General features: G+C 37.7%; 1 protein-coding gene across 1 annotated transcript in view; it reads left to right on the top strand.

Moving 5' to 3' along the window:
• polrmt (polymerase (RNA) mitochondrial (DNA directed)) overlaps positions 1-17,497 on the top strand; it is a 43,080-nt gene that overhangs the window by 23,319 nt on the left and 2,264 nt on the right. Inside the window, exons 16-20 of the mRNA XM_077583829.1 lie at positions 8,542-8,594; positions 10,193-10,291; positions 10,522-10,594; positions 12,362-12,453; positions 14,019-14,092. Coding sequence (XP_077439955.1) covers positions 8,542-8,594; positions 10,193-10,291; positions 10,522-10,594; positions 12,362-12,453; positions 14,019-14,092 — 391 coding nt within the window. The remainder of the gene's footprint in view (positions 1-8,541; positions 8,595-10,192; positions 10,292-10,521; positions 10,595-12,361; positions 12,454-14,018; positions 14,093-17,497) is intronic.

Here is a 17,497-nt window from a genome sequence, read left to right as displayed (position 1 = left end):
TTGGAGAGTGCAGCGTTGATGGTGGCGTGCGATTGGCATGAGTGGCCCCCACTGTAATGGAGCTCCACAACATCATTAGAGTTGTTTGTCTCTGTGGAGAGGGTGACAGTGGCGCGTCTGAGAGATAAATGTCAGCGTGCCAGCTTGTCTGTAGAGAGCACACCAGAGTGTGGGTGCGCGTACGTGCATGTATGTTTATGATTAGTTATTATTTGTGTCGCGGCAGAATTTCGGTCCTCGTTTTGGATAGCACAAGTGTTCATTAAATGTTTGGCAAAAGTTTACATGATTAGTGCCTCTGTGCTGTCTTTCATTCCAGCCTTTTCCAGCCACCGGTATGTCATCTCAATGTCAGCCACTTTTACTTGTCTGTGGTACATACCATTTTCATGACAGTCCATCTGGCTCCTTCTCTTTACTGAGTTTCTGTTGCCTACGGCATTGTGATATGAATCAGGTCATCAATGTCACTCTCATTCTTGGCATGCGGCTTGACAAATTGAATTTGTTAATCAAGTTAATTATTTACAGATTATATTTAGGGGTGCCAAGCGATTAATTTTTAATTGTAATTAATCACACGTTTTCAATAGTTAACTCACGATTATTCCCATGTTTTATATCTGTTCTAAATGTACAATAAAATATTTTTTTCCTGAATTTTCATAGTCTTGTTAACATAAAAGTGGGAAAAATGTTTAACAGATAAAACAATAGAAATATGGCTGCATCTTTTAGTCATTCATACGATAATTTCATATTAATTCATAAAATCTAGTTAAAATTAAAAAGATCACAGTTTTCCCTCGTTTTCCGCTGGAGTTAGGTTCCAAAAAATACCCGTAATAAATGAAATCCACAAAGGAGTTAGCTTTATGTTTGACATTTATTATAAATGTTTTAAGGCTGTAAAACCCCTCACCACACAGTTTGTACACCTTTCTCATCCAGGCATTTACATTTTCTAAATGTTCTCTCTTAAAACATTCTCAATGTTCAAACCTTCATAAATATTATAAAATAGGTACATTACTGTAAAAAAAGGCACACAAAAAAATCTGCGAAAAGTGAACCGCATATAGCAAGGGAACACTGTACTGTACTGTACTGAAAAAAAACGAGTGTGATATTTATTTGTGTTGAGGTCATTGTTCTGCCACTAGTTGGCATAATTGCATATGAAAGACACTGGTGACAGCTCTGTGCATTTTTCTTTTTATATTAAGAGCTATCTAATCTTAAACATGAAGTAACTTGTGAAATTCTGTACACTTTTTAAATTGTAAAATAACTTGACCCCAGCCTCCACAAATATATGCATTATTATTAAACTTATTACTGCAAAATTTTGACATGGACGTGTCTGCTGCGTACAGGCTTTCCAAGTAAAAGGCGGTAATTAATTGCGTGTTAAAAAAAATGAGTGGCGTTAAACGGACTTTGAATGAACTCAAAATTAACACACTCATTTTGACAGACCTAATTTCAACACAAACATATTTTTTTATCCGCTTTAGGTGACCCGGGATTTAGCCAGGGATTAACATGCTGTCACTTTAGACCAGTTTGTACGCGAGTGATTATATCTCCAGGTTTATTAGCAAAATAAATGAAGGACGCCGACGTACTGCATAGCAGATGCCAAACACACGCAGGCAGCGAGGCCTTAATCTTGCCCACTGTGCCGTCCTCTCTTAAGTATGACATCAAGCGGAGGGGTTGCTTCAGAAGGGGGAGTGACACCTCACAAGCAGGTGCGAGAGCGCCGCGCCGACAGATGGTGGCTCCCCCGAGGGTCCATCTCTCATCCCTCACTTTCTTCTGATTGGTTCTGCTTGGTTTAATGTCCAGCATGGACAAGGAGGCCGATTAGCCCTTTGAAGCTTTAATATTGGCGCACACACCGATGAAGTGACAATGAAGTAGTGTCACACATATGACTTTCTTTATCCCCTGCTATAATAACACTCTGATCCAGTTGCATCACTGCACAACAAAAATGAAAGTAACTCGCAGGAAGGTCACACCCCCCCCCCCCCCCCCCCATGCATAGATGGATTAAATTCAATCTCCCAGTCTCCGCTCTGCCTCTTCAATCCAAGGCCATTGTGTTGCCGGGGGGGTCATTTGTAATTAGACAAGGGATAGGATTGCAAGATGAGGAGTCGGTCGGGCACTGCAAGAAAACCAATAAGCGTTGGGAAAGTGGCTGCGCCATCATCGGACAAGTTACGTTGGATTATTGCCCAAGTTATGTCCCTTAAAAAGTAGCGTCTTTTTCCTTCCTTTCCTCAGTCTCTCCTTCGGTCTCTTGAGGTCTCCCTGATTTGTTGGAATTTAGATGTTTCTGGGGTTGGTGAAGGATTCTGGTTGGTGGCCCGGTGGGTGGTGTCTGGTCGGTGCTGGATTTCACTTTCCTTTCTTTTCTTTGATCCTTCCTCGGGTCTCCTGACGGCTTCACGACTCTGGCTGGAAGTGGCCGGTTTAGGTGAACGGCATGGGATTTTTTAATAGGTTTTAGGTGAACTAATGAATACACTCTCACACGCACGCACGCACACACGCACATACTCACCCACATACAAAATACAAAATAATTTTTTATTTATTTTTTATTTTTTTAAAGAGAGAGCAATGATGATGACATGTCAAATCAGTAAAATTACCGAATGAACAATACTGAGCTCTCCAGAAGAAAAAAAAAAAAAGTAGCGTATTTTTCTTCGTAAATGCCACTTTTTTAGGTTATTCTGTTGTAAAAATACAATTTTTCATCTGGTACCCTTATGAGTATTGAGGTGTAGGATTGCATAGGAAGATGTCAAACTGTTATGCTTCTTTTTCATCCATCTGTCCATTTTCCATGCCACTAATCTCCACCAGGGTCGCGAGTGAGCTGGCGCTTATCCCAGCGGACTTTACGTGAAGCCCGTACAGGTTCTTCTCCAAATACCCGGATGTAATCAAGTACTTTTCATGGCCCAATGAAGGTGGGGAAATGAGTGAAGAATAGAGCGTGAACATACATCAGAGGCTTCCTAACCGGATTGCTAGACACTAATCGGATCTGAGGTCACTCCGGCTCACATTCCTTGTTTATTTTTTTTACTCCCCAAATGCCTCACTCCTCGCTAATAGTGGCACAGGAGGGTACTTATCCATTTTGGCGGGTTTTGACTGGATCTTTCAGTTAATAGTGTGACAACAGGCTTAGGATCTTGAGTCCTCTATGAGGCAGAAGCAGCAAGGTTACGCTGAGAGTAACAATTTTCTCTAGACAATTATCGCACATCATTTGTTAATAGACGCCCACAGGCTTGAAAGTCTTAATGTTTGGTTGCTATGCTATAGAAGTGCGCATTTATATACAGAAAAACGATTCTAGATGTTTTGGAAAATCCTCACTGCAATTCATGGACTCCCACCGGGTCTTTCTCGGAATCGCTCTCCCCTGAGGAGGCTTGAGGCGGTCATTCATTCAGAAACTTCTTTTTCCACTTCAGTCCACTAACAAACATTCAATCTGGGACAAAACTGAACTTAAAAACTATCTCTGTCTTCCTGATATTTATGGCTAGAATAAAGTAGAGATGGACCGATATGGGTTTTTCAGGGCCGGTGACGATTGTTAGTAGTGAAGGAAGTTGATGTTCATTTTAGGTAAAAGGGTAATTATTTCTTCACTTGAAATGTCTTTCAGTAGGGCTGTGTAAATAATCGAAATTCAATTTAAATTACTACATTCCACAATTGCATAATCGTAAAAAAAATATTAATACTAATTTTTGAGTTGTTAGAGTTTTTTAAATGTATACATTTGTACCTTTCGTAAATTTTAAAATAACTAATTTAATCCATTTTGTTCCATCCAAAAGGAACTTGCATAATTATAGTTTTTCAAAGAATTTAATTTGTCTTAATATTTTTTACGTTTAAACATTTTCTTGTTTTGTACCAAAAAAAATAAATGATCGTCCTGATCGTGATTAATATTGTCTTCATAATCGAGCAGCCCTATCTTCAAGCATAATTATTGAACAACTTTTCAGACTTGCAAAATGTCTGACTTTTTTTTTTTTTATCTTACACAGTAGACATCTTTGTTTTAAAATTCTAACACAAGTTCATAGTCATAGTATTCTACAGTAAAAAAAAGTCTTCCAATTTTTTTAAATTTTAAACAAAAACAAAGGTACACAGTGTTCCCGGGGTCAATGGCATCTCTTACAAAGTTAACTGAAAATTTCAATATATAGTTCCCTAAAGTTAACGCAATTTTAAATTTATATACTATCGGCCGCCAGATTTCTAAAAAATTCTGATTGATATTTGTCAAAATGCTGCGTATCGGCGCCGATAAGATATCCGGCCGATAATCGGCTATAGGGTAAAGTTTCACCCAGTATTACAATTTCTTCTATATCCAAGAAACAAATAGTTGTGGCAATATTTCCTATATTTTTGTAATTTGCCTTTTTAGTTTATTTCTTGCAAGAAAGATGAGAAATTTCATTGAGAAAGTGTGCAAAAAGGGGTTTGCTTGACATGCCGTGATGCGAATGTTTGACTTTGTCTTAGAAGCAGCACGGCACGAGTTGAGCCTATCCGGTTTAGAAATTCAAATTCAGGGGAAGCGCGTGACTCCAAAATGTCGCCGCGATGCCCTCTGCGCCTCCTTTGGCGTCTGAACCGCAGCGAGACGTTCCCCAGGGTGACGCGACGTTCCGTTGATCTTGCGGGATCTCGTGGCATTTTCAGGTGAAATAATAAATGCGGCTCCAGTTTCGAGGACGAGGGGGAGAGTTTGGTCAAAAGAACAACGTATTGCGCGCGGTGACGTTTGACTTCGCCGTTAGATGACTATTTGCGGAATCAAGTTTGATGCCGTTAAACGGATGATGTGACGAATGGGGACAACTTACCTCGATGTGGTTAGTGATTGCTTTTGCACGCGTAAGCCATCTGCTCGTCAGGTCTCAGGTGATTTACACCGCGGGGGCCCGCCGTCCTCCCTGGCTGCTTTTCTCCTCCAGGTTAGCCAAGGTCTCATTCATCAAAGCGTGGAGTCGGGTCCCGTATAACGATCACGCACGCTTGCATTGTAATAAAAAGGGGCACGGTACAATGTAAAATGATGACCTCATTTACTAGCTGGCCTTCGATTTGTCACGCCAAAGGTAGCCGCCATTACTTGTACTTTCTCTCACCCGCATTCACATCAAGCTTCTCCTTGCTTAGACATGCCAGGGCATAAAGATGAAGAGAAGCTTGATGGACAGAACCCCCCAAACAAATCCCGCTCAAGCGTTGATGTATGAGATAGCAGCTGTGGCAGAGACTAATGGGCTTTTTGCCAACACCGTGCCTCTTTTTTTCCCAAACTATTTTCTTGATAAAAGTGCGATTATGTCATTCATCTCGCCGCGACCTTCAAGCAATCGACCGGAGCCATCAAAGTGAGTTGCTCGCTGAATGGAGCTGTGATCGACTTTTATCCGCGTAAAACCCTTGTCACCTTAATTCTGTAATATCGTCGCCTTCCTTCACATCAGCAATCTCATTTTCATTTCATTTAACAGTGAAATAGCTACTTTATTAAATACAGTCTGCCTTGAAATCAATCTTTATATTGTATAAAATTGTTTTAAAACAATTTCTCCTGTAGAAAGTAATAATGAGAATGAAATTTATTGGCCAAGTATGTAAAAAGTACCGATACCACGTATCAGTGCTGATACTAGTCGACGTTAACAGTATCAGCATCCCTCGTGTGGCCTTTTTACAATCGGGAACTAAAGACATACAAGTCTGACAGATGCCCATTAAGATGCCAGTTCTGTTTGCATATGTAAAGAAATGGAAAAAGAGCTTAGCAATTTTAAGATAAAATGGTCTTTTTAAAAATGTATTATTATATATATATATATACAGACAGAACGGGAAGCCTGGCGGTTCACTAATTAGTGCGCCAAATTTCTTAGATGAAAAAAAAAAGAAGGAAAGAGGTAGGTAGGAGGAATGTAAAGTGAATTAATTGTTTACCTATAAAGTCGCTCATTTAAATAATATTTTAATATTTATAACACTCATACTAATGTAAACCGAAGTTGAACCAAGCATGTATAGTAACACGAAAATAAAGTAAAAGGTGTACATTTCTAGTTTTGCAGCTGTCACACTTTTCCCTCTGCTGTCGAAAGTACCTTTCGTAATAGCAATGCAAAAAAAAAAGCTAAAGAAAAAACATGCTAGATGCTCACTGTGTATCAGGATGAATTGAAAAACAAGAAAAACAAACGTTTTAGCTAAATACCCATAGCAAAATCGATTCTTTTTTTTCACAGCGTGAGAAACTGGAGACAGACAACTTCAGAAAATAAAACTAAATTGAGTATAACTATTCAAACTGTGAGGATGCTTAATGTCAATTAGATCTTCACATTTATTATTCAAATGAGCTCTAGTTCTTGTTCCATGCGTATCATCAGGCCTTAAGCTTCCCTAACAACAACATCAATCCCCATAACATGACATTTAGGGTGGATATTGTGGCGCATGTGATTTATCGCACGCATGCGCGCACACAATCAATGTGACAGAATCCATTTCAAAACATGCCATCCATCATTCTTATACCTTGATGTGTTTATTGTCCAATTTCTCGCTTTCTGCCAATGATGATGTGAAAGACCTTGATTAAGTTTATTAATGGACGTAGCACTGTTTATCCCTTTGCGCATTCACAGTCGACTCGATACCATTCTGACATGTCAAGGAAGCTGAAACATACTTAACATAGCACGCTAAGCTTAACTTCAAAATAAAGTTGACCAAATACAGTAAAGTAGTACATTGACTGCAATGCAAATAGCCTAGTACACTTTTATTTTGAACTTGCCCCACGTCGTGGCGTGGTGGCTGGCTTGACTTCCCATTTAGATGTTTTATTATCATAGTTAGTTGACATTATTTTTGCGACCAACATCAACACAGCACTATCTCGAATTTATGTTCAATTGCTAATTTAGGACGCTAAGAAACCGCTAATTAATTACGGCGCCATTGTATCATACGGCAGAAGTCTTCGACGTAAGTGGCTAGCGGCTAGCTGTTAGCATGACCAATGTGCATGAGTGTGTGGATGCCGGCTGGTACATGGCTGACTTGAATTCTTTCAAAATGTTTCAATATTCCGGACCAATGCTACTTTGTAATTCACTCTCCGTGTTTAAAGGAAGGGAATGCGCCTTGATGTCTTTTCATTATATATATATATATATATATATAAGATAAATAGAACTTTGTCTTCATTTATTTTATGAAACACTTTTGCCCATTAACTCTTTGACTGCCAGACGTTTTCAGAAAAGGGATGCCGTGGGTGCCAGCCGATTTAAGCATTTTTGACTGATCTTTCAAGGTCCACAAAAAATTATGTGTTTGGACTATGGAAACACACATACTACCAAATGAAAGATTGGACTCTCATCTTTCATCAGAAAAAAAAGTTTGTTTCTACCTTATTCCGTTTTTCAGTAATCAACAATAGAAAATGGTTAGTTTCGCCTGTTTTGAAAAAAAAACGTTTTTTAACGTCTTTGGCACTCATCCATAGGATTTTACTAAACGTTATTTAACGTTTTTGGCAGTCAGAGTTAAAAAAAGAAAAAAACTCAAAATGTCAAAATTTAGCTGTTTAGATTATAGAAACACGATTTAAGCCATTAATACCTTGTTATTTTACACATGAACCATGTAAAAATAATTTCTGACTCAATTGTTTGTTTTTTATTTATTTAATGGATAAAGGGCGTGTTACCAAATAAATGAAGACACTAAATCCTACACAGCTATATTAGACATTTTGAATGGATTTTTTTTAAATGGAAAAAGCGCTTTACAAAATAAATTAAGGCAAAGTACTTTTCATCTTCTTTTTTTTTTCTAATCCAAAAGGGCGATCCGATCCGTGACCCAAATCCGAACCGTGACTTTTGTGATCCGTTGCACCAAAACTCATAACCGTGGAACTTATGGAGTCTCCAATCTCCACATGAAAGATTACCTGTGCATCTCGTCTCTTCCACGTGGAACTGTCTGAAATTTTTGTAATCGTGAAAATGAATTGAGGGCGATATAAACTGAAAGTTCTTACCGACACCAAGCTCGAGGACGGTTTATTGGTTGGTTGTTACGCAGCAACTACGACATGTTTTGGCGGTATTTTCCCGCCTTCACGCCTTCACACCAACAGTGGCCTCATCTTTGTTAAAAGGGTTTGTCACATGAGTGAGTAAGCCTTGGCAGAAAATAATTGAAGTCGTAAACAACTCCAGTTAGTGTCATGATGAACAAAGTCTATTTTGGTGGCCAAAGTCTACGGTCAAGGATGTTGGCCCTGAACCTAGACTGCATTTATTAATTTCATATCATGTTGTCAAAAGACGCTCATGTTAAATCATTCGATGACTGTAGCATCGGATCCTGCCTTGATCACAACGATGAATGAATTGAACTCGTACAATTTCTTTGTTTCTGTAGCTCAAGAGCACCATCCAAAACGTCACCCTCCAGATCAGATATGACACCAAAGAGTAAGTGTCTTTTTCGCACCTTGTGCTACGTTGACCTTAAATAATCTTAGCTGTTTCCTTCAAAAGTTCACCACAAATGTTCTGTGGCACTCGTCAACTTTTGATTAAATGTGTGAACATGTTTGTCGTTTAACTTTAATAGTGCAGCAATGCTTGAAGTAACATTTATTGATTTTCTGTAAAGTTAGAGGTGCAACAATTGATTAATTAACTCACAGCTAATCGGTTATCTTCTAATTAATAGAGCTGTTAAACGATAATTCACGATTAATCACTTAATTAAACTGCCATTGACAGCAATAGACTATTTTCTATTTCTAGTTTCTATTAGTTCAATTTTTTTTTTTTTCATTTTTGTTAACAAAAGTATGAAAGCCTAGAATTTTTTTTGTACATTTAGAACAGATATAAAATTTGGTATTAATCGTGAGTTAACTAGTGAAGTCATGTAAATATTTACAATTACAAATTGTAATCGCCTGCTGCCCCTAATTTATATATATATATATATATATATATATATATATATATATATATATATATATATATATATATATATATATTATTTATTTTTATTTTTTTAAGAAAAGACTATTAAAAATTAAGGGCATCAGGCGAGTACAACTTTTAATCGTAATTAATCGCATGACTTCACTAGTTAACTCACGATTAATCACAAATTTTAAATCTGTTCTAATACAATAAAAACAATTCTAGGCTTTCATACTCTTGTTAACAAAAATGGGGGGAAAAATGTTAAACTAATAGATCAAGTTAAAATAAATTTTTGACGTCTATAGCCGTCAATGGCAGTGAATGAGTTAAAAAAAGCATTTTTTTTTTTAATCAACATTTTATGCCCGCCAAATTGAAAGAGCACCTGTTATATGATAATTCTGTCGACATTTAAATTTATGAAGACATCTTCAACAATTGATCCACTGCACACTCTCATCCTCCTCTTCTTCCTAATTATTGCATGCATAATTAAAAATGGAAAAAAAAAATGACACCAGTAGTTTGACATGAACGAATATTCTGAATGTTATACGCGAACATTTATTAAATGCTTTACTTTGATGCATGTCGCTATGTCGATTACTCAAACACAACCTGTGCCACCTTCAACGTAATCATCCGCTGTCAAGCTAAAGGATCATCTGCGCTCAATATTAAACAATTACTCATTTATTGAAATAGTTGTCGATTAATTTGCTAATTGATTACTTGCCGATTAATCGATTAATTTTGACAGCTCGAGCGTGTATGCAATATGACATGGGCATTATGTTGCATTAAAAACTGCATTGAAAATTATTTGATTAGATTTGCTGATCACTTCATAAATCCTGTGTTAAGTTACTTACATTTTCTTCTTAGTAATCCTTCCAATTTAGTGGGAACACTTTGCTCTTTTATGTTCTGTTTTTTTACTACTATATATGATACGATGTGTACGTGGAATTGCTACCAGTCTCCCAGGAGGGTTCATTTTGATGCCTAATAAGATGAGTTGAAATTGCAGATAGGACTGACTGCATGCATAATATGTGAGACATGTTTAATTATCATGTGTGTCTTGGGTTGTTTCTTCTCAGGAGGCCCGACACGGTGAAGCAGAAGAACGCCTTCCCACCCAACTTCATCCACTCGTTGGACTCCACACACATGATGTTGACAGCGCTTCACTGTAACAGGTCGGTCTTTAAAAAAAATAAATAAATTGTAATCAATAATTCATATTTTTATCAAATAAAAATTTTTTGCGATTTTTTTTTCATTTGTGGTCGACGTGTGAACGTTACTTTTCCACTTTAGTCCCGCAGCTCAATTTGAAGTTGCTACTGACTGTTAAAACACATTTTATAGTCATAAGTAGTGTTGCTTTCAAGGCAGTCCTGTTTATTTCTACGTTTTCTCCCCCAAGCTTTGGTCTGACGTTCGTCTCGGTTCACGACTGTTTTTGGACGCACGCCCTCACAGTGGACACCATGAACAAGGTACTCGCTTCCACTTTCAATTCTCCCACCATTCTTTGACCACACCGGCCTTCCATCCTTCCGTTTGCTCTGATATCAACCAGGTGTAGAATTCTCCCCTTGATCTCGAAGGTGTCGCGCGCCCGTCAATTTCTCAAATTCGAAGGATAATGCGTTTTTTGAAAGCTTCTTCTGCCCTTTTCTAGTCGATGCCTAGCACTGAAATGAATGCTATCACATTTTCAAGCAGCGAAGCCGTTTATGTCCTCGCACCATCTCGAGCAAATCAACCGAGCGGTCCTCCCCTCAGTACAATTATGTTCTCGCATAATCGGCTGTCTCTTGATGCGCCCGGGGCCCGCCCACCTCATTACACAGGTAATTGAACTCGGCGCCGGCGGAAGAAGTATTTAACGTATTAGTCAATACTCGAGCATGTGAAGCAGAAAAAGGCAGTTTTCGGAAGAAAAAAAAACTAGATCACTCATCCATGCCAAATATGTCGGGTAATGCGCTCAAAAGTCGTCAACAAATATCTGTAAATATTGATTGGCATTCTATGTGATGGAATATAAATGTCGTGGTCTGTTTTTCATTTCTGGCACTATTTGGCATTTTTTTAGGCCGATACCGATTTTCGGCATAACAAAAATACAGATTACCGATTAATCTGCCGATTACTTCAAAAAATATATATATAAAGCATCAAATTAGCTCCCTCCCCAATTCCTTTTCAATGGGTCTCACTTGCGCACAAACCTTCGCTATTAAGATTCTCTGCTTTGAATGACAAATCCATAGTATGACCTTATCAACAAATTTCATGAAGTACACAAGGTTATTGTATAGATTTATGTGTCAATAAAAAAACAATTTTTGCTCGTTTACAATTGCTGTAAAGCATGAATCTTTTATTGTATATATTTTTATCTTGTGTTGTTTTCACAAGTCTTGGGACTTCACTGGGCTAACCTGGGACTTCAGGATTGTATTTTGTACCATGTCATGTGGAAATGTGTGTTAAGACAAAAAAATCCAAAATCATTGGATGTTTGCATCCTTGAATTTTGAGAAAAGCAAGTCTTTGACAAAATAAAACTAAGAAAGGGAAATAAGAATAGAATAAACTAAAATAATAGTAACTGAAAAAACAATAAAAACAAATACTGACTTTTCCTGTGCATTTTGGCCTCTTGGGGGCAGTGTGGTGCCATGCATCTTACACACTTAAAGTGAGTACAGAAGATAGTTGCGATTTAATTTTATTAAATTAAATAACTCCTTTTTCACACATTGGGAAGAATTTGTGCCTTTGCGTAGTGTTATCTCACCTGTGTGAATATTCATTATTTGAAGGAAAAACACTCCTGAAGTCGATGCTAACTTCCTGTTAGCATTTGAATGGGATCCTCCCTTCCCTTTTAGCATTAGCGCTAGGCTAGTGATGTTTTACAAACGAGGTATGTTTTGTATTTAAAGATACTGTGTAATTCTTAGCTCCAACTGAGTTAAACAGCTTGAAGGACGCTTGGGGACAACAAAATAACCGTAATGGCATACGCTACACACTTGCTAGTTGCTAATGCTACGCAAGCAAAATGGTACATTTCACAGCGTTGAAAACGTACGTTGGCCGATGTTTGAAGGCCAATAATCGTCCGATTAGAATAGGTCGGGCCCTACTATGAATTATTAAAAAAGGTGGCGGTTAAATCTTAGTGAGTAATCCAGAAATGCTGTTGATGACAGTTGAGAATGCTAACTTGTCATCCGCACCCCTTTCGGTAGGTGTGCCGGGAGCAGTTTGTGGCACTGCACAATCAGCCCATCCTCCAAGAGCTGTCCGACTTCCTGCTCCACAAATACTGCTCCAAGCTTACGTAAGTACTACAAGCATAATAAGCATGTCAACTATTTGGAGGTGTTGTATAGTTCATGAGGTGGTGGTCTCTTCCTTTGTTTACTTAAATGGATGCTTGACTCATTGAGCCATTTTCAGCAGTGAAAAGTTCATATTTTGTCCAGAATTAATTTGATGACTTCATTATTTTTCATATACAATTTATCCCTTTTAAAAACAACTTTTCTACTTGCTGTCAACTGATGATGACATCACCTGTGCTGAGGAAGTAGGTAACGACCAATCATGGCTCAGTTTACTGACCAAAGCCTACTACTACTTCCTCAGCACCGGTGATGTCATCATCAGTTGACAGCAAGTAGAAAAATAGTTTTTAAAGGGATTAATTGTACATGAAAGTTATCACATTAACTTATTTGCTCCCAAAAACGTATAAATACGTTCTATTTTAAATATTACCAGGCTCCCAAAGATGCATTTATATGTTGTTTTTAAAAAAATAAATGTTTTTTATATGCTAGACTAGAGCAGAAGGCTTTGATGCAGCCTCTGAACTGCCGAGGATCCTTGAAGCAATGGTAGTTATTACAAAAAACGGCCAGCAGGTGGCAGCAGAGTATAAGAGATCAACCCAAAAAGCTCTTCCCCCCACTGTTTTAAACAGATTTGTGAATAATGATGAAACTTAGCTATATTCTAATTCCTGATGAAAGAAGAGACTCTAATCTCTCTTTTGTTTTTTTAGCAATCGAAGACGATATTCTGGGGGATTTGCCTAAACAGTCCAAATCCAGTAAAACAGCCGGGAGCGAAGGGGGTTAAATATTCATATACTCATTATGACATGATGATGATGATGATTATTATTGCTACTATTATTATATTTTTGTTTACAGTGTAATAAAATGTCTTAATTAGAATTTAATATGGGCACATGTCTGTAAATCCCCAAGATTTAAAATGATCTTTTATCTAATGATACTTATTCATAATTATTGAAAATTAAAAGAGAAGAAGTGCGATAACTTTATTTTAACAATGTATATAATTGTGGTTGTAGTTTGCAATGATGTCGAACTGCACTGCATCATACTGAGAACACTTTTCCCTTTTTATATAGACTAGTGAAATAAGCTATAGTATAAACGGAATTTGATACTATTAGGTTGACAGATTATTTTTTTCTTGCCTTTTGTGCGATGCTTGATTATCTGTCCTTAGGCAGCCTTCTGTTCATCTCCTCGTTTTTTTTTCTGTGAGATAATTGGACATCGTATCTTATACTCTGCAGCCGGCACCCTCGCTCCACAAAGTTCACAAAGGTTATTCTTCAATGGATGAGGAGACTTTTTAAATGGGGGGTTGCGTGTCACAATCTTTTTTTTCCCTGCAAGTTGCTGGTTTCTTTTCTTTCTAGCTTTTTGTTCCAGGACACCATCAGATGGTCCTGTTTGGGCCGAAGACAGAACAATTCCATCGAGATCCAACTCATTGCACTGATTTAAAGCTACGAAGCTTTGACTTTGTTTCTGCAGTTTTCCCTCAAGGCCTCACTCACTTTTTCTTGTGCCCTTTCACTGGCAGGTCCGACAGCAAAAACAAAAACTATGTGGAGGACCGGAAGCTCATGCTGCTGCTGGCCAAAGTGCCGCAGACAGGTCAGTTGGCGTGCCGTTGATTTGAACCCTCTGGCCCGCCCGCCGCTTAGTGCGGCCCAGACATTGAACATGCTGTGTGCCGTTTGTCCTAATTGGTTGGAAGAGCCTCGGCGTGTCCTGAAGCGCTTCACTGGAACTCACTCAACATCCATTTTCTGCTTCAGTCATGAGTGGCCGCAGCTCCTCATGGGTTTGGCTTGTTCAAATTCATCATTGATTGTTGGATTTTTGGGGACAAGAAAAAAAAATACTGTTTAAAAAAAACAACAACTAGTAACCCAGCAAATTTGATCTCAAACCTTAATTCAAATTTAATCTAATCCAAATATGAACTCTATGATCAATTTGACTAAAGCTATTCATCAAGGCAAAAAAAAAAAAAAAGTTGGTTTCACATTGCTGTATGTTTTTTTCCCGAGTTGATAATGGTACGATTATCAATAGTGAAGGAGGCCGGTAACTTGTAGTAGTAGTAGTACTTGTCGTAGTAGTAGCAGCAGTACTTAAAGTAGCAGTACTTGAAGTAGTAGTAGTACTTGTCGTAGTAGTAATACTTGTCGTCGTCATAGTAGTACTACTTGTCGTCGTAGTAGTACTTGTAGAAGTAGTAGTAATAGCAGTACTCGTCGTAGTAGTACTTAAAGTAGCAGTACTTGAAGTAGTAGTAGTACTTGTACTAGTAGAAGTAGTAGTAATAGTAATTGTCATAGTAGTAGTAGTACTACTTGTCGTCGTAGTAGTACTTGTAGAAGTAGTAGTAATAGCAGTACTCGTCGTAGTAGTACTTAAAGTAGTAGTACTTGTAGTAGTAGTAGTCTACTTGTCGTCGTAGTAGTACTTGTAGAAGTAGTAGTAATACCAGTACTCGTCGTAGTAGTACTTAAAGTAGCAGTACTTGAAGTAGTAGTAGTACTTGTACTAGTAGCAGTAGTAGTAATAGTACTTGTCATAGTAGTAGAAGTACTACTTGTCGTAGTAGTAGTACTAGTAGAAGTAGTCGTAATAGCAGTATTCGTCGTAGTAGTACTTAAAGTAGTAGTACTTGTAGTCGTAGTAGTAGTACTACTTGTCATCGTCGTAGTAGTACTAGTAGAAGTAGTAGTAATAGCAGTACTTGTAGTAGTACTTGTAGTAGTTGTACTTGTCGTAGTAGTAATAATTAACATTGTTGTAGTAGTAGTAATACTTGTAGTAGTAGTAGTACCTAATCAATTGTCCAGAGACGATATTCCCATTCACTACAAGGGAAAATATTGGCATTAAAATAAAAAATACAAATACAAACTCCAATTCTTGTTGAAATGTCTTATTAAATAAATTGTCTGATTTGCAAAATGTTGCTTTTTAAAAAAAAATATATATATATTAGACAAAAGATATTTTTATTTTAAAATTCTTAATTAAAAAAAAATGTGCACGGAGCTCCCAGGGTCATTAGCATCCCTTAAAAAGTTAAATGAATACCAAAACAAGTAAATAGTTCCCTTTTGTTTTCTGCAGTTAAATGATGCTGAGTTTACAGGTTCTGCAGCATCTCTTAGAAAGTTAACTGTAAAATTTGATAAATATTTCCCTGAAGTTAACACAGTTTTAAATTGATCTATTATCACCCGTGAGATTTTTTTTAAAAAGAAAAGAGGCTGATATTCATCACAATGCTGATTATCGGCCCGGCCGATAATCGGTCAGTTTGCCAAATTAAAATTTTGTGCCTCACCAAAACACATTGAACAGTAAAACTGATCATCTTTATTTACTACTATTTATGGTCCAACCTTTTCTTTTCTTCTTAATTTCACAATTTCAATTAATTTCTCAGATTTCATATGTAGGCTCATCGATTAACCCAGTAGTTCCGTGTTCCTGTTAACTTTGCTTTTCGATTATTATTTTTTTGGGTGTGCAGCCCATCTCGGCAGCAAACTCCTCGTTCCCGGAATGAATTTCCAACCGTTATTGAAATCCATTTGTCCTTCTTACGGCTCGGAGACGAACGCCATTATACAACACAAAACTCCTCGCCGGCCGCAAACATGAGATCGGAGCAATTTCCACATGAGCGCCAAACTTCTTTGAAAAATCCATGAATGGATTTATCAGGCCCATCTCCGGCGCGCGCTTGTCTTTGACCCCACCGAGTGATGGTTGCCTTGGCGACGGCACACAGACACGTCGCTGTCAGTCAGGAGGATGGAGATCCTCTTACACAACTGCCCGCTTTGCTTTCCATCTCATCTGCGCGCTAACTAGCGTCCGCTGAGCACCAACAGCTGGCGGCTGTAAAGTGATTGCTGTTAACTGTGCCCCTCCGCTAACGTAATCAGCTTGCGTGGCCCCATCAGGTGTGTTTAATACCACAACTCATTGGATCCTTTTAATCTTCACTGGGATGGATACGGAATTTATTATTGTTACTGTTTGGCCGTGCTTAATCCGGGTGAGGGAGGTCGTCCGCATTCTCGATAGGACTAAATGTCAACCGGGACACAAATAGACATTTTGATGGATCTTTAAAACACCAATGTGTCGGGGAAGTTAGGATTTTTTTATTTTATTTTATTTTAGTTGTAAAAACTTGAATTTATATCACCACACATTTTGGTGGTAAGAAAGTTTCAACAAATTTAATGTCTATTTTTTGGTAAACAAAAGTACAATTTGAGAAAAAAAAATCAACAAAAGTCAGTATACAGCAAAAATTAGCTGATCTTTGTCCATTTTAAAAGAGCCAATATCAACCGATTAAATCGGTTATAAATAGGACGGCCGATTAATCGGTTGGGCCCTAGTGATTATACTTGGCATGGGTTGATGTTAGACTCTTGACGGTATGATAATTGGGGGTAAAAATATTGAGGTATTAAAATGAATGCTCTAAAGTGACCTTTTTGGAAATAGTTAAGTATTATTATTATTTTGAATTGAGAACAATTAATTTTATTTTCAAACAAAATAAAGAATATTTAGTATGGAAAAACTTGTATCATGTTAAGTTGAAATGAATGAATGAACATTTTTATTTGGTTCATTGGCAAATAAAAAAAAATCTACATGGTCAAAAAAGAAATAAAATAATAATAATAATAATATTCTTCTTCATATCCCATCACTGGTGAGCTATTTTTAGAAAAGGCCCTAGGGCTACTCATGTTGTCCTTGGGGCTAGCTAGTACCCATTGGCACTTTTTTTTGGGGTGGTGGGGGGGGGGGGTTGCACATTAATCAGAGCAAAAAGGTGATCTGTGTTTTCAGTATTTCATCTTGTGCCCGTCCTCCTCCTCCTCCATTACACGCAGAAGAGTAAAAAGTAATTGAGGCAATTCACTTCAAAGAGACGGCTTGTAAGCAGCCAATCATATTGCGCCTTGCTTAGACATCCTCTCAAAAAGACAAGAAGGGCTCTAA

This window comes from Vanacampus margaritifer, chromosome 13 (assembly GCF_051991255.1).
Source record: "Vanacampus margaritifer isolate UIUO_Vmar chromosome 13, RoL_Vmar_1.0, whole genome shotgun sequence".
Taxonomy (NCBI): Eukaryota; Metazoa; Chordata; class Actinopteri; order Syngnathiformes; family Syngnathidae; genus Vanacampus; species Vanacampus margaritifer.
The sequence above is the reverse complement of the archived record's forward strand: the minus strand, read 5'-3'. Positions and strand labels throughout refer to the sequence as shown.